Below are 19,146 nucleotides of genomic sequence, written 5' to 3' on the forward strand. Positions count from 1 at the left end.
ATAAATATATATATATATATATATATATATATATATATAGTCATTAGAGGTTATAACTATACACCAGGAAAACTAAATGATGACAAATCTTTGAAAATGTTTTCCTCTTTTTATGCATAACTTAAAATAAAATATCTAAAACAAAAACATCAATGTAATTGCATGTTAAAATATAGAAATAAAAAAAAGTTTCCTTTTAATTAAGTTTACATTTTTTTCCACACAAAGTGCAGGGTAAGCGTTTTAACAGAAGTTATTTTTTAAAGTCCCAAGAAATCAAAACTAACCATATGGCTGTGTTAGCTCACATTGCTAGTTATGTCATTAAGAAAAAAAATTATAAAAAAATGTCCCTTCTAATCTTTAATTTAAATCTGAAAATGCACTTCCTGTTTGTTTGTTTTTTCAGATAAATTGTCAGATTATATATATATATATATATATATATATATATATATATATATATATATATATATATATATATATATATATATATATATATATATATATATATATATATATATATTCGCAAATGGTTGTGGCTAACATATTTAATTAATTAATTTAATGGCGATAAGGAGGTGTCTGTTAGGTTGTAATGACTCTCCCCAAACACTTTTACAATCTTTCTGATTGAAATGCCAACTTTACTAAATCCAATCATCTTAAAGTAGAAAAAAAACAAGCCCACCCACTGTTGAGTCATTTAATACTCAAGTATTAATACTCAAGGTCTCAAGGAACTGCGTCACAATACGAAAAAAAATAAAGGTTGCAGCTTCCGGTTCACGGGTACTTTAAAGTATGCATTTATTGGATTAAAGTGATAGTGAATACATTTAGTAATTGTAATAACAAAAAATAAATCAGCATATTAGAATGAACTCTGAAGGACCATGTGCCATAAAGACTGAAGTAATAATGCTGAAAATTGCCTTCTACCATCCCAGAATTGTAAAACACACTAATAGAGCATCTGCTATTTGAAATTTTAGCAGTATTTCACAATATTACAGATTTTACTGCACTATCAACCAAATAAAAGCCTTCTTTATTCAAAACAAACATTTAAACTTCCTTCACACTGACATCATCAGAGCTGCTGGACTTCCAGTTCGGGCCTGTGGCCAAACGAGCCTGCAAAGAGCCTCAGCTTCCCCTCCAAAGCGGGGGGCTGACAGAGACAGAGACTCACGTCGGGTTGAGCTGAGCTGGACTCAGTGCTGTGCTGGGTTTGCCTGTTCCAAAGGCTGAAAGAAGCCCTGGCCGAGCTCCAGCAAGTCCCCAGCACAACACACCGCTAATGACTTACAGATTGTTGCACTGTGGTATACATGTGTCAGGACAATACCATGGGTCTACACCAAAAAAAAAAAAAAAAAAAAAAAATTTGCAGAAAAGAAAGAGGATATTAGCCAAGTAGTTTCTGCACTGTGTCATGCAGCACTCTATGAAGACAAGGAATTGCAGTGTGTGTGTGTGTGTGTAAAAAGGAGGGGTTTGCGAGCCCTTCATCGTTTGTTAAAGCGAGAGGACATTATCGCTTGACCTCCACTTGCCCTCGCAGAGACTGCATATGATCATGAAAAGAAAGGCGAAGAGAAACAGAAGGAGAAAGATTGTGCAAAAACACTGATTGCTTCCTGTGACATCATCAAAACGTGACAATTTTAACCACTGATGCTTGAGAGAACAAGTGAGTCTGGTACACCATGGAGGACATTTAAAAAAACAGAATTCAAAACGCTTCAAAATGTATTCAGTTGCTGAAGAGGAGACAACATGTACAGTACTTCTCAAAGGTGTGCAAAAATGCAAAAAATAAAATAAAAAATGGATATGTATTTGTAATCACAAATAAATCATAAATGAATGATCCTAACCACCTATATGTTTGCATTTTTATACATATTATTTTTTAATAAATAATTGTGTCGTATGTATTTAATTATTATCATAATTATTTCATTTTATAATTTAATATATTTTAAAAAACTAAACACAATATGTCCCCCATACATTTCAGTATCAAATCATATCATATCATTCAAATACTCTATAAATATTATTTGACAATTAATGATTATATATTTTAGCAAAAACTTTTCTGAGGTATTTTAGTTTTTCATGTATTTATGCTTCTGAATTGCATTACGTAATCTTGATCTCTGCTCTGAAAACTTGAGAATTTAACTCTGCAGTTTAACAGATTTACTTTTATTGACATTTTTAAGTTGGGATTTCCTGAACTGAACTCTAACATGTGTTTCAGGGTTGATTAAGGCATATTACCTTCATCAGTATGGGCTGTATGGAGCCTGATACCTTACTTTACATCAGTTGTCTGGCAGGTGTCAGAAGCGGAGAGCACAATTTGTGACAGCAATGTTTGGCTAAAGTGTGTGCTGTAAGAAAATATGAAAGCAGTCCAAATAGAGCTTTCTTCAGCTTAATATGGCATCTAAAAGCTAAACATTCAACTTAATGCAAAAACAGTGATGCCAAGCACTATTGCCACAATGAACATCGCAGTGGCGGTATAACTCCCTTTGCAGTATCACTTTCCTTGCACCGTCTCTAGATGAAGATGCAGAGCAGAAACTGTGCAGTGACTTATGTAAACCGAGTTTTAGCAGTTCAAAGTATACAAAAAAAAAAAAAGAAAAAAAAGTATAATGTCTCAGAATTCATTCATGAAGTACTGTATCTGCATGCATCTGTGCGCACACACTTTGGTTAGGGCGATAATAATGTAATAAAAAATGGTGTATTCAACAAATATTAATGCAACTGCGGATTATATGATCTCATCCATTTTGAATGTGGTTGAATAATGTAGTCTAATTGACTAAATGTAAACAAGGCTGAGATGTTATTTTCCATGTTTAGTACAATGTACTAGTTTGATTCTAATCCTGTATTAAGTTGAACTGTTATGTAATATTGCATAATAACATAATATAGTATAATAAGGGAGAACATATTTAGCTGGCTTACTTTGGAAAATAATAATTGTAAAAACATGGGTTGAGGTTTTTTGTTTCTTATCGCATTACAGAATTATGAAAGACCAGGAGGGGTTTCTGTGTGGAGTTTGAATATCAATTGAAATTTGAATGTTTCGAGTGCTCTGACGTGCTCAGTCGCACGAAAATGTACAATTGTAAAAGGAGGCGTGGCACCCAACCCCACCCCTAACCCCAACCATCATTGGGGGATGAGCAAATCGTACTAAACTGTACGAATTAGATCGTAAGAATTCATACGAATTAGCCATTATTACTGAGAATTAGTGAGATTGCGTTGGATGATTTGAAGTACTTCATTTACCTTCGCTTGTAAGTCACTTCAGATAAAAGCATTAAATGTATACATGTACATTTTTAGTAGTTTAAACAATATATTTTTTGGATCCAACATCAAACAAAAAGTGCTTCAGGGGCAGTTAATGTGGTGGTGCTCTTTGAATAAGTGATTCATAGAGACAAACAAACAGCGAAATCGTAAGTCCCAGGCACTTGAAAAAGGACTTAGAATTTCATTTTATATCAACATATTCTCTGGTTGGTCATGTAACATCCAGAGAATGAGTAGTCACAAAATACATTCATTGATTATTTTTCCTTTGGCTTAGTCCCTTATTTATCAGGGGTCGCCATAGTGGAATAAACCGCCAACTATTCCAGCATATGTTTTACACAGCAGATGCCCATTCAGTCGCAACCCATTACTGGGAAACATCCATACACACTCATTCACACACATACAATTTGGCCAATTTAGTTAATTCAAATCACCAATAGCGAATGTCTTTGGACTGTGGGGGAAACCGGAGCATCAGAAGGAAGCCCACCCCAACATGGGGAAAACATGCAAACTCTGCACAGAAATGCTAACTAGCTGGGACTCTAACCAGCGACCTTCTTGCTGTGAGGCTACAGTGCTAACCACTGAGCCACCGTGCCACTCGGTCAGAAATTCTATTGCTATTTTAAAGATTTATTTCTTAGAGCGTTGCAACAAGCAAACTGACAGAGAAGCTGAAACATATCCGTCATGGAGTTTGTGATACAGCAAATCTCCTCCAGATGATTCGCACATGTCTGGAAGAAACCAGCTCTTTTCCAGCAAAAACAAGCAAACAGACCAGCTGATCCCAACAAGCATCAACACTGTCTGAGGAAACAAACAACCTCTCTTTTCAGGCTGCCTACTGACACCACGTTTGTTGTGCTATATCTTCTAGACAACTCAAGCGTGAACGGCAAAAGTTTACGCTCAAGCGGCAAAAGTTCACGAGTGCATGAGGAAAGGCATGACATTTACACTGTGCAATGATCAACTAAAGCACGATGCGTCTTGTACGGGCATCCCGCCAGCGGGTGAAAATCATGTCAAAATAACACTGTCAACCCAGCTGCACGTCAAGTAATCCTCCATAGGTGGCAGATCCTTACCCATCATCCCTTGCAGCAACCACACCTGCTTTCCAAAATAATCGCCACTCTTTTTTACTCTTCCCCCATTCAGTGGAGAGGGTGGACTATCAAGGAAGGTCCGCGAGTGTTGTTCCTAATTACCTATTTCTCCACTCCTGATCCTGTGGCGGGCATAATTAGTTACCTGGGGCTGCAATCCAATTTGAAGTGATGACAAGAAAGCGATCCATGAAAAAGTAATAAGTTAAATCCAATTTCAGACTGCCTCTAATTAAATGCACATGGAACTAATGACTCAAGCCCTACCATTTCAGTGATAACCGTAATTAGCAAGGAGGGAGTTGCACTCTCTCGATCTTCCTCTCTCTCTCTCTTTCTCTTGTTGACTCTCTCTCTCTTTCGCTGCTGTAGGTGCATTGTGGTAAAGTGGCATGGACTCTTTTAATTACACGTGTCATTTTGTCTGTGATTTACTTGCGTTTTTTGACCAGCCGAGTGTGTTTAGCCTCTGCTCCGGTCTGTCAGTACACCAGATGTTTATGGTGCTCTGTGTTGTGTATCATTATTAATAAAGATTTTCTCTTGGTATGACTAATGAAGAAATATCAGGCATATTGTCCGTTAATTGTCCAGCATCCTCCACGCCCATCGATTAGTAAAGTTTCTCATGAACGCTCTCTGCCGTACCCTGTGTTCCTTTATAAGCCCAACAATTAAACAATTAGGTTTCTCACTATTGACCAAAGTAAAAACAAAAACTTGCAAACACTTAAATCTTCAAAGTCTTTTAGGGTGGACGGTGATTGAAATGCTGGACCGGTGATAAAGCGCAGTCGCAAATCAAAGTAAAATGCTGTAGAGTAAGGAAAGCAAACTGACGCAGGCTTTGGCGCCTTCATACGGTAATAACACCTAATAGAGATCAGCATCTAATGATGGATAGATCACACAAGATGGCAAGAGCTATTGGGGCTGTGATAATATAATGAGCTAAAGAGTTATTGGATGGAACGAAAGGAGAGAGAAAAATACAGGCAGTTGGCAAGTTGGCATACATACACATACACAATAATACGACATTTCTGCAGAAACCTAAGCATCTATGCATAATGTGCACAGCACAGAAAGAACAAAATATTTTCTGTATGCAAGGAAAAAGCAACTACATGCAAAATAATATTTTTTATACATCAATGAATACACTAGGTACTACACTCACTGGCCACTTTATTAGGTACACCTTGTTAGTACCGGGTTGGACGCCCTTTTGCCTTCAGAACTGCCTTAATCCTGCATACAAGGTACTGGAAATATGCCTCATAGGTTATTACAGAGGCACATTCATGATTCGAATCTTCTGTTCCACCACATCCCAAATGTGCTATATTGTATTGAGATCCGGTGAATGTGGAGGCCATTTGAGTACAGTGAACTCATTGTTATGTTCAAGAAACCAGTCTGAGATGATTTGTGCTTTATGACATGACATGCTATCCTGCTGAAAGTAGCCATCAGCAGATGAATATCCTGTGGTCATTAAACAATGGACATGGTCAACAACAATAATCAGGTAGACTGTGGCATTAACACGATGCTCAATTGGTACTAATGGACCCAAAGTGTGCCAGGAAAAATATCCCCCACACCATTACAGCACCAGCTTGAACCTTTGATACAAGGCAGGATGGATAAATGTTTTCATGTTGTTGACGCCAAACTCTGACTCAACCATCTGAATGTCGCAGCAGAAATCAAGACTTATCAGACCAGGCAACGTTTTTCCAATCTTTTATTTTCCAATTTTGGTGAGCCTGTGTGAATTATAGCCTCAGCTTCCTGGAATTAGCTAACAGGAGTGGCACCCGGTGTGGTCTTTAGCTGCTGTAGCCCATCCACCTCGAGATTTCACATGTTGGGCTTTCAGAGATGATCTTCTGCATACCTCGTTTGTAACGAGTGATTATTTGAGTTACTTTTGCCTTTCTATCAGCTTGAACCAGTTTGGCCATTCTCCTCTGACCTCTAGCATTAACAAGGCATTTGCGCCCACAGAAATTTGCGCTCACTGGAAATATTCTCTTTTTCAGACCATTGTCTGTAAACGCTAGAGATAGTTTGGCATGAAAATTCCAGAAGATCAGCAGTTTCTGAAATACAGACCAGCCTGTCTGGCACCAACAATCATGCCATGTTCAAAGTTACTTAAAGCACCTTTCTACCCCTTTATGATGGCCGGTTTGAACTAAAGCAGATCATCTTGGCCATGTCTACATGCCTAAATGCATTGAGTTGCTGTCATGTAAAAGGCTGATTAAAAATGTGCATTAACGAGTCGTTAACGAGCAGCGGGGACTAATAAGTACTGTATATAAAAATGCATTTTTTTTTAAAATGTAACAGCAAAAGTACATTTCATGCATATTGGAGGCAAAAAAAAAAACTTTCAAAAATCTGTTTAAAAATATGTTTCATTTATTCATTTTCTTGTCAGCTTAGTCCCTTTATCAATCTGAGGTCACCACAGCTAAATGAACCGTCAACATATCCAGCACGTTTTTACGCAGCGGATGCCCTAAAAATGTGTTTCAAAAACATTTAAATAAAAATGATTTTAAATAAATAATTAAAATGGGTGCAATAATTTTATATTGTCATTTAGTGAAGTAATGCATGTATGTAAAAAAACACTCATTCTCATTCATTAAAATACATTGAAGAATACATTTAAAAATTGTGTTCAATTATTGAAAAACAAGTGGGTTGAGGTGAAGCATAAAAAATTACACTGTGATCCATAAAGTATTTTAATATGTCAACAAAGGATTCTTGATTAATTACTTGTTAGTAGATGCTTTCTGCAAATCATGAACAAACATGGAGTTTTAATAAATTAAAAAATAATTTAAAAATAATTAAACAGGTAAAAATGGAGTCTATAAAAAACTTTCTACAAAGCAAAACAATTTTTGTAAACTTAAAAAACGGATGCTAAATATCCCAATTATGAATTATGATGCTAAATATCTCGATTAAAGATGTAATGTGACCAATGACCATGCATAATGTTATAATAAATAATTGAAATATTCTTGCATACTGATTTAAAAATCTAAAAACAAATGGTGTACAGTATACAGTAGATACTAGAATGCACTATAGGGTTCCAGTCACAGATGAGAGAATGAGGGTGAAAGACAAAAACACACATGCTTTCTTTTCAGTGGTGTGAGTGACAGGTTGGCCATGCTCTCTGTATACATTAATAAATTTGAATGTTAATTTAGTCTTTGTGTGCTGAAGCTGCTTCTGCTTTACGTACTAACAGTCTGGCTAGTCAGTGGAATCCACCATCCAGTGACCCCTCAGCATGAAGAGTAGAGCTGTTTAGCTTAATTGTTACGAATTTTTCCTCAATGCAGACAAATTCACACAGAGCGTAAAGGTCACACATGCTGTATTTCTTCCTTTAAGGCATATTATGGGTGATCTCCACCAAATAATTATATTACACTATATTGTATGATACTGACATCTGTCACGGAGGAGGAAAATGCTTTTTATATTTATACAAACTGTGCTTCTCAGGTGGAACATTATTATTATTATTAGTATTAATAGATAATAAAAAAAATACAAAAAACTTAAAAAACTGCAATTATATTATATGGTAATTTGATATAATTTACATGTACTGTATGTATTGGTATATGGCATAGAATTCTTGTTATGTATATTTAAATAGATTAGTATTATCGTTTTTATTATTATTATTATTATTAATAATAATAATAATACTTATAAACATATGCTTATAATTATAATAATCATTATAATAAGGAGAGGAATAAAAAAAAAATAATAGTAGTAATAATAATAATAAAAAATAAATAATAAATGTAGCTGCAAGCAGAAATTATCGGCGCCAAGCCCTAAATCAATTTTCACAGGCTCTACGTTAAATTTGTTTGCAAGTTATTTGAAAACTGATTGTCTAATTAACTTGAATCCAATAACTTTTGGTCAGCATGGTCTGTAGATCTTGTGATTCAATTTTAGTGACAATCAGAAAAAAACGACCTACGATGAGTTTGTTGAAACAGGTTTTACGAAAAATTCTAAATAGCAAAAAATGACGGAAAATAAAGTAATGAGGTACATTTGAATCGGCAGGAAAAAGGAATTTAATAGTAGCCCATTCGGTTCAGAAGTTATTGTGATAAACACAAGTGGAAGAAGAAGAAGAAGAAGAAGAAGAAGAAGAAGAAGAAGAAGAAGAAAAAGAAGAAGAAGAAGAAGAAGAAGAAGAAGAAAAAGAAGAAGAAGAAGAAGAAGAAGAAGAAGAAGAAGAAGAAGAGACCGGAGGAACAATAATAAGAACTGAAACAGACACAATAGGTGCCTACACATCTTCAGTGATTGGCCCCTAATAATAATAATAATGTTTTTATTAGTAGTGTTTAATAATATTTATGGCTGCCTTAATGTTCTCATTCATTAACAATAAACCTTTAAGCTTTCATTTTTTGTGGTGGACAAAATGCAAATTCTTGACTATGAAGCATTCTCATGAGTTTTAATTTATAGATACACAGATCCCAAATACACATGTACATTTGAATCTTAGAACCATTTGATATCAGGGCGACTACTTTGATGCAAGTCAGGATAAAAATCCCAAGTCCACATGCTCAGAAAGTGAACTCAAAAAGCCATTCAACTTAAATTATAAAATAAATCCATTTAATAAACAAGACAGACCAAAAATGGAATAAAAAATCCCATATATTCATTAAACAACCAGTCTTGCTCAAAGCAGGGATGTGCGTTAATTAACAAATATGCCCCGTCGTCTCCTGCGATTCCACCACGAAACAAACAACATCCACCTTGCTCAAACAGAGATAAGGATCTGAGAGAGAATGATCTCAAATAAACGTAAATATTGCATCAGACATGGCGAGCCGCTCTCTTTTAAAGGGGCGCGGATGGGGAAATGAAAAGGGCCGGATTTGCTTTGCATCACAAAAGGATAGGCAAATAGAAAGCCCGGAGGCTGAGGACTGCTCCAGGACGCCCCCTATAACTGCTGAGGACAGAATTAAGAGTAAAAGCACACAGAGAGAGAGAAAAAAACAGGCCAGACTTACTGTACCTACATTCAATACGCCAATGTTGTTTGCTCTTCACACTTGCGCACATATTAGACATCCGTTTGTTTGTAATGTGCTAAAACTGACAGGATTTCATTGTGCGTGATTTGTTAGATTGCTACGAATGATGAAAGAACGCTGCGCTAATGTGCTGCCAACTCTTCAGCTCTGCCTGCTTTAATTTCCTGTTTGTCAGGCTTTGACAGGTACATGTTGTACCACCAACCATCCATATAAATGTAAACAAATAAAGGCTGATCACCCACACAAACACACAAATTTTACGCACACACAAATATATTTATGTCAGCAGCATCAGTATTGTTCTATAGGACAGAAAAAAAACAAGTTAGATGCCTTTAATAACTGGAAATGGAGATATTTGCTTGAGCTCAAAAATGCATAATATTGTAAACAATCCATCTGTGCATGTGTGTGTGTAATTTAATGTTTAGTTTTTTTTTTTTTTTGTTTTTTACAGTATTTTAAATGCCATTATGGGACTTTTCTCCACTCTAGAGAAGTGTCTGGCTTACAAACAAAGTTTAAAATGACATTGGAATCAATGTTTTTATCAATTTGGACTGCTTTTGTATAACATTGACTGATCATAGACCTCAGGGTTTTGATCTGAACTTAACTTCCTTTTAAACAAACATTATTTGTGACAAATTTGTCATCATTACAGTAAATTAAATATGGAAATTAAAAATATTCATCATAATAGTGTGGTTTTGATGTTTATTTAGTAAAAACAAATGGCAAAGAGTGGCATTTAATGTGCTCACGGTCAAAAATAACCTACAAAAATAAACACAATTATATATTATTCTACAGCATAATTGTTAATTACTGTTAGAGCTGCACAATTAATTGAAAAAAGATTGCGATCTCGATTCGACCCCCTAGACCATGGGTGTCCAAACTACGGCCCGCGGGCCATCTGCGGCCCGCAATCAGTTTTGTGGCAGCCCGCGAGGCATTTTAAAATATCAATAGAATCTGGCCCGCTATACAAAAATTAACGTAATTCAATAAATAACCACCGGGTGTCGTTATCACATGCATTCAATTAAGCAGCAGTTATTGTTATGATCGATCGATCGATCTATCTATCTATCTATCTATCTATCGATCTATCTATCAATCTATCTATCTATCTATCTATCTATCTATCTATCTATCTATCTATCTATCTATCTATCTATCTATCTATCTATCTATCATCTATCTATCTATCATCTATCTATCTATCTATCTATCTATCTATCTATCTATCTATCTATCTATCTATCTATCTATCTATCATCTATCTATCTATCTATCTATCTATCTATCTACTGTATCTATCTATCTATCTATCTATCTATCTATCTATCTATCTATCTATCTATCTATCTATCTATCTATCTATCTACACACAGTTAAAGTCAGAATTATTAGCCCCTCTTTGATTTATTTCTTCTTTTTTAAATATTTCCCAAATTATGTTTAACAGAGCAAGGACATTTTCACAGTATGTCTGATAATATTTTTTATAAATAGAGATAGAATAAAAGCAGTTTTTAATTCTTTATGAACCATTTTAAGGTCAAAATTATTAGCCCCTTAAGTCTTCAGAACAAACCATTGTTATAAAATAACTTGCCTAATTACCTTAACTTGACTAGTTAACCTAATTAACCTAGTTAAGCCTTTAAATGTCACTTTAAGCTGTATAGAAATGTCTTGAAAAATATCTAGTCAAATATTATTTACTGTCATTATGGCAAAGATAAAATAAATCAATTATTAGAAATAAGTTAATAAAACTAATATGTTTAAAAATGTGTGGGAAAAAAATCTCTCCGTTAAACAGAAACTGGGGTAAAAATAAACAGGGGGGCTAATATTTTAGGGGGGCTAACAATTCTGACTATATATATAAATATCTATCTATCTATGTATCCATATATATATATATATATATATATATATATATATATATATATATATATATATATATATATATATATATATATATATATATATGTGTGTGTATCCATATATATATATATATATATATATATATATATATATATATATATATATATATATGGGTGTCTGTGTGATGTATTTTTTTTTGCATCTGGCCCTCGGCCCAAAAAGTTTGGACACCCCTGCCCTAGACGATCTTAACCCAGCATTTCTACGATTCTGCCAATCATATTTTCAAGTTCAGGAGAGAAGCAAAGGCAGCCGCACAAGTCTTCAAGTTGTTTTACATACGCTGTTTAGCAATGTGGACACCAATGGTGTTGAAAGAGTCAGATACTGTATTTATAAGGTATAATTCACCCAAAAATTTAATTTCTGTCTTCATGTAATGATGTAAATCACACGTGACATGAGCTGACCGTGACCTGTAACCACAGAAAGGGCAGGCGCGCACAGATGAATGAAGTCTACTTCAGTGAAGTCACCTGCATAGGCTGTAAATAACAGGTAATAGAGTTGTAAATAATATTCATAGTTTGTTGCACAGGGCGATCATTTGGGAGCTGCACGGGAAGTATGCACCGCACTTACCAGTGAAAATAAAACCGAAAGGGCGCACATCATTTAAATAAACATATCACATTACAGAGTTATAATTACAACAAGCATTTGATATGTTTGTTTTTCTTTCTTAGCGAACACAGAGTGTTGACTTTGAGAATAAATGTTTAACAGTGTCAGTATAACTACTCCAGACTATAATGTTAAATATAATGCAAAAGGGAATTTGATAATGACAAAATGTCTGATTTTACCAGTAGAAAAAAAAAATGGTTCAAATAATGTCGTCGATGACAGATTGTAGGCATATGTCTCAAACATAATAATTCAACATCAGACTTAAAAATAGTTCTGAGGTCATCACTTTACTGTGCATTAATGACCAGGACCAATTTAATGTCTGTTCAAGTCCACCATTCTAAGTCTATACAAAATAAATATGAAATTATTTTTAAAATAAATAATTAAATATTATTATAGTTTTTTTTGTATCATATATTTGAGAAATAATAACAATAGCTGACTCATATTAACCTTTATTTTACATCTACAGAATCGTGAGAAAATTATCTTTATTTTAACCAAAAAAAATAGTGATTCTCATTTTAGCCAGAATCGTGAAGTTTTAATTACAGTATATAATATGTAACTTAACTTAAAAAGATAGTTAAAAAAACTGTAAGTTAAATTAAATATAACTATAGTGAAAGAAAAATGTCTGAAGTTATCCATTAAAATTAAGTATAACCATCAGTGTTGATTTCCTTTCCATCCGAGGACCATTAGTAATGCGCTACAAAACCTACAGTTCTGCAAAACTTCTAGAGGTCAAAATTCTTTAACTGAAACAGTCAACACTTCTTCTCATATTTCAGCTTCCACATCAAAGCTGCTGCGAATGAAGGTCAAGGTGCTCCAGGATTGGCCAGCCAAGTCACCAGACATGAACATTATTGATCATGTTTAGGGTAAGATGGAGGAGGAGGCATTGAAGATGAATCCAAAGAATCTCAATGAACTCTGGGAGTCCTGCAAGAACACTTTCTTTGCCATTCCAGATGACTTTATTAATAAGTTATTTGAGTCATTGCAGAGATGAATGAATGCAGTCCTCCAAGCTCACGGGAGTCATACAAAATTCATTTTAATTCTTAAATCCATTCTTTTTCCACTGCATCATGACTTTGTATTCTATACTGTACATTATTTCTGTTAAGTGACAAAACTTTTTGTCTAAGCAAAGTCAGACCTTACTGTCCTAATTAAATAATTAAAAATCAAGACATGTTCATATTTTATTTTGGTAAAATAAGAGTAATCTAGAGGCATTTGCCTTTCATTTAAGCCACTTCTGATACCAAATGATCAACTAGAAGTTACTTATTTTTTGTTCCTAAAACTTGAATAGGCAACAAGATGCTGGTCAGTGTATATCTTTTTAACACTTTCAGCTAGTTTTAGTAATTTGTAGTATTTTAGGACCTCTCAAAGGTCATTTACATTCTGAACTGCTACAGTATAATCCAAAGTAATAAAAATCAAATTAAACAAAATATTCAACACACTGGTCTATAAAACTGCTATAAAACACACAACAAAAAACAATTGCCAACCCTTTGCCTGCAGTTTGTACCCACATGCATTATCTTTTCATGAAACAATTCAGTTTACTTAACCCGCATCTGAGACAGGCAAAAAAAAAAAAAAAAGCATGCCTTATAGCACCTTTTACGGATGTGTCATCTGAAACGAGCAACAAAACATACCCGGAGCAACATATTTCAGGTTTTACAAACATCGACAAAATGCCATATTTTCCAGCTCCTACCTTTCATGGCAATTTGATTTTCTGTGCTCAGTTTATCCACAACACCAACGATGGAACTCCAACATGTCTAATCTAAATCTCCAAAACCTTTAACCATCTGAGCAACAGTATATTGATGTGTTTACAAGTCAGCATTAAAGAAGAAATATCAGAGATGGTTTATTTTTGAATATCCTTCATTAATTCATTTAAACCATTCAAAGAAGAACATTTGGACATATTCTGGGTTTTACAGTACATGCAGACTTACCTGTGTTGCAGGCTGTTTGTCATTGTTTTTGGGGGACTTGTGGACACTGCTCTGCTGTTGTTGCTGGAGAAGGATCTGCCGTGCAACTTGTAAGGCCTGAGTGAGAGAAGAAAAAAAAATGGTGTAAGAAAAGAAAAGTTAAAACTACAGTTTTGATGATGTTTTGTTTTGTGTCCGGGGACTGAGTCTCCCTTGAGGACAGCCCCACTGCTTTCTGATGTCAAAGATATTTTTTAAATGATGCGATGATGGTGCAGGGCAAGATACTTTTTAACATGTTTAAAAAGTTCAAATAAATTGGAATGCTTCATTTGGCCACATATGCAATGACTATGCACCAAAACAAACAGTGAAATAAGCTGATAGGAACTGTTATCAAAGCATTTTCTAGAAATTGCTTACAGCTCCAGCGAACAGAGAGTACACAAGTGGTTGCATAATCTTTCTGACTATGTTCAGAATACAGTATTAGCACACTACTGTATACTTACTGTAACAGTGTTTGCTAAAAATAATATGATTAAAATAAAATTGTGCATTATACATATGTTTTCTCATGATATCATGTTTTGTTTGGCATATGGGGAGAATGGTTAGACGGGTTTGACCTTATAGAAAGGCAACATTAACTATAAACACTAGTTTCAACCGAGTTATGCAGAAAAGCATCTCTTAAAGCACAATACGTCAAACCTCGAGACAGAAGGGCTAAAGCAGCAGAAGACCACACCGGGTGCCACTCCTATCAGCTAAGAACAGGAAACTGAGGCTACAATTCGCACAGGCTCACCAAAATTAGACAATGGAAGATTGGAAAAACATTGCCTGGTCTGATGAGTGTCAATTTCTGCTGCGACATTCGGATGGAAGGGTCAGAATTTGGCATCAACAACACGATGCAAGAATTTATCCCGCCTTGTATCAATGGTTCAAGCTGGTGGTGTAATGGTGTGGGGGGTATTTTCTTGGCACACCTTGGGCCAATTAGTACCAATTGAGCATTGTGTCAACACCACAGCCTACATGAGTATTGTTGCTCACCAGGTATCTATCCCTTTATGACCAGGGTACCCATCTTCTGATGGCTACATTGAGCAGGATAAAGTACCATTTCATAAAGCGCAAATCATCTCAGACTAATTTCTTGAACATGACAATGAGCTCATTGTACTAAAATGGCCTCCAGTCACCAAAACTCAATCCAATTGAGCTCCTTTGGGATGTGGTAGAACGGGAAATTCTGACAAATCTGCAGCAACTGCGTGACGCTATCATGTCAATATGGACTGAAATCTCTAAGTATTATTTCCAGTACCTTGTTGAATCTATGCAGGATTAAGGCAGTTCTGAAGGCAAAAGGGGCTTTAACCCTGTACTAGCAAGGTGTACTTAATAAAGGCCAGTGAGTGTAGTACCTAGTGTAATCATTGGTGTATATAAATATTGGGCAGTTGTGAAGGCAAAAGGGGTTCAATCCAGTACTAGTAAGATGTACCCAATGAAGTGGCTGGTAACTGTATATATGCATATTTCTGTTTAAATAACGATCATTTGATTGACACGGGTTCTGGTCACCACAGAGGTAATAAATAATCACAAAAAGCGCATTGTTTTTTACAATACTTTGTTGTATAATGTAACAACTGCAGTAGTTGTTTTATGTATAGTATAGTTTTATACTTTATACCACAGAGAGTGTAATATAGTTGTACACAATGTGACAATGTGGAAAGTAACCCCTCTCTCTCTCTCTCTCTCTCTCTCTCTCTCTCTCTCTCTAAGTTTATCTGTTTGTCTGTCTCCCCCTCCCTCCCCTGTTCATAAAGCAAATAAAAAGTTTATTAGCCTTCAAAATATCTGTCAAAGGACACGGCCCTCTGAGTGGAAAACAAAATACAGTGCAGTCACATGTTTACTGGCTGGACTACTCCCTTCCCCCCCACCATAAATAATCAGACATGCCATCCAGAGCAAACAAAAGCAACAGCAGTGCTGGGGAAAAAAAAGTTCTCCAGTTGAGCAAAAAAAAAAAAAAAAAAAAGGCACCAATACCAAGAAAAGCAAGCAGCGTGTTCCCATAGAACAGCAGGGGCAGACTCACACCTACACCAGAGAACCATCTGAGTAAATAACCCGCTTCATTCTTTCCACCCTCATCACACCAAAAAAAACTCCCACAATTCAACAAACAGTCGCAGGAACATCTACAACCCTTGGGCTTCTCGATGGGTGGAGTTCAGACTCTATTATCTGATATTAGCGGCTTGTTATTAGCAATCTGAAAAATATAAGGTTTCGAGAAAGCATGTAAAACACGTGGGTTTGCACTGAATGTGACTTGTACATCATTTCATGTAAAAAGAGAGGAAAAGGGGGTGGTTTTGAGAGAAAGGATGGGCCTGTATTAGAGAGTCACTGTCTGATGCTGCTCTCTAAGAGCTCAGTAAAGAAGCAGCATGATGAAAACTGGAGCTCTGGGTTAGAGAAACCAGCTGCGTGTGTGTGTGTGTGTGTGTGTGCGCGCGTGTGTGTGTGTGTGTGTGCGTGTGTGACCTTCTCATGCACTGGAGTTGTGGGATGACATCATGAGGCAGGAATATAATAACAGGCTACAGAGGGGCCACTTCAGTGCTGACTGACACTGACCATCATCATCATGGATCAACACATTACAATGCATTATATTAAACATTTAAAATCATATATTAAGATACAATCACCACACTTAAGAATAAAAGGGTTATAAAATATATAATATATATAATATTTTTCTTTGAATCTTTGAGTTGTTGCAAAATTCAGTGTTGTTAATCAGTATTTGTTTAAATTTCCCAGCAAAAGAGGGCCTGAAGATTCAAAGAGACAGTTCACCCAAAATTAAAGTTCGTTTACTCACTCAGGGTCAAAACGATTCTGAGTATAACATTTAAAAGATTTTTAGCTGAAACTGTGGTTCTTTGTGGTTTATAAAACCCAGGCAAATGGCACTTTGAGAGGAGAAAAAAATATTCTTGAAGCATTAGGCTAATCGCTCATGTTATAAGAGCTACAACCATAAAATCTATTTATGAAATTATTAATAATGACTAGATGACAAAGATGAATAGATGACTCCTCAAATGAGCATTTAACATTAGCATTTACGCCATTAAATGATAGCGTATCAAATGGTAGCGTAAAATTACTACATCCATTAACATAAGGTCTCTTAAGTAAAAAACATAAATACATATATTCAAGCAACCTGAGGATACTTAGAAGTAGACTTCACACAGTATTCTGCCATCTTAAGATTTCATTCGGAAGGAAGAAAACTTATTCATTGTAGTTTGCTAATTAGAGAGTTAACAGGGGATGCTGAACCTTATGTCATCGAACCTCCTGTAAAATGCATGACAATAGAATCATATTGGTGTGATGGTATTGCAAAGTGTTCTGAATGAACAAATTTTGTCAAGTGAAGTGAACTTCCACATATTCAGTAATCATGGAATTGGGAGCATTGAACACTGTGGGGACCCTGTCAATTGAAACACAGCCATCTTTGCATTGCAAAAAAGCAAAGACAGTTCAAATTGTGTACAACACAGTGGTACAGTCAAATTAATTGAGGATCCAATCAAAAATCAATATTTAATTACTTTTCAATTGTTAAATATTTGTCAAATCTACAGATAAAAGACTGACCAACAGCATTGACTTATGAATGGATACAATGTGACCATGTAACTGGACCATGTAACTGTCAATTAATTGTAGGAACAGCGATAAAGCAACGAAACGCACGCAAACTCCTATCCCCCCAAACACATACTGCATAAAATACCAATGACTCCTCTGCCCTCAAAGTTCTTTGTGATTTAAATTCCAGTAAAATAAAACAACAACAACAAAAAACTGTTCATCAAATAAATACATGTATGACATTTACAAGTTGACCTGACTGTTAATAATGGTGGAAGCATATTTGAAAGGGACAGTCCCTAAACCAGTATCTCCGAGCTCCTCTCCTCCCACACTAACCGGCCCTAACACGGCAAAAAAATAAATAAATAGCCTATTTATAGGAACCTAATTAAATATGCATGAGAATATAACACTAAAGTCTTCCAGTGCCATAACTGAACCGAAACTCTTCATTTTGAGTGACTGGCAGAAATGTGAGGAAACTCATTCAGTGCATGAACTTATAAGAAGACCTTAGCTACATGTTTATACTTTCCCCACTGAACTGTCTAAAAGCAATAGGTCGGCAAAATACATATTATTATAATAAACTTAATTATTTCTTATTCATAATCACTGCATTCATATTTAAATACAGAAGATACATAAAATGTGAATGTACAACAAATTATATTAAACTGTTTCAGTTTGGGAAGGTCATTTTTGAGAAAGGGAGGGAGAGAAGGACATCAATGTAGCCCCAGAAAGCTTTTTGCAGAAATCTCATTTTGTATGCTATCTTTATCAAATTTGAAATATAAACTCATAATAAATAATATTAATAATAATGAATAAATGAATAGGGCGATGCGGTAGCGCAGTAGGAAATGCTGTTGCCTCACAGCAGGAAGGTTGCAGGTTCGAGCCTCGGCTGGGTCAGTTGGCGTTTCTGTGTGGAGTTTGCATGGTCTTCTCCACGTTCGTGTAGGTTTCCTCTGGGTGCTCCAGTTTTCCCCCACAGTCAAAAGACATGCAGTACAGGTGAATTGGGTAGGCTAAATTGTACATAATGTATGGGTGTAAAGGAGTGAGTATGGATGTTTCCCAGAAATGGGTTGCAGCTGGAAGGGCATCTGCTGCATAAAACATATGCTGGATAAGTTGACGGTTCAGTCCGCTGTGGCAACCCCAGATTAATAAAGGGACTATGCCAAAAAGAAAATGAATGAATGAATAAATTAAATAAATAAATAAATAATAATAATAATAGTTTTT

The 19,146-nt window shown here is 35.3% G+C and overlaps 1 protein-coding gene across 45 annotated transcripts in view; it reads right to left on the reverse strand.

Moving 5' to 3' along the window:
• foxp1b (forkhead box P1b) overlaps positions 1–19,146 on the reverse strand; it is a 289,418-nt gene that overhangs the window by 88,482 nt on the left and 181,790 nt on the right. For all 45 annotated transcript variants that reach the window (XR_015492852.1, XR_015492847.1, XR_015492853.1 and 42 more), the window contains 1 exon segment: positions 14,206–14,301. Coding sequence is in view for 33 of the 45 variants with exons in the window: in XM_087255908.1 (XP_087112034.1) it covers positions 14,206–14,301 (96 nt within the window). In the remaining 12 variants the exon portion in view is untranslated.

This window comes from Danio rerio, chromosome 6 (assembly GCF_052040795.2).
Source record: "Danio rerio strain M-AB ecotype USA chromosome 6, GRCz13ab, whole genome shotgun sequence".
Taxonomy (NCBI): domain Eukaryota; kingdom Metazoa; phylum Chordata; class Actinopteri; order Cypriniformes; family Danionidae; genus Danio; species Danio rerio.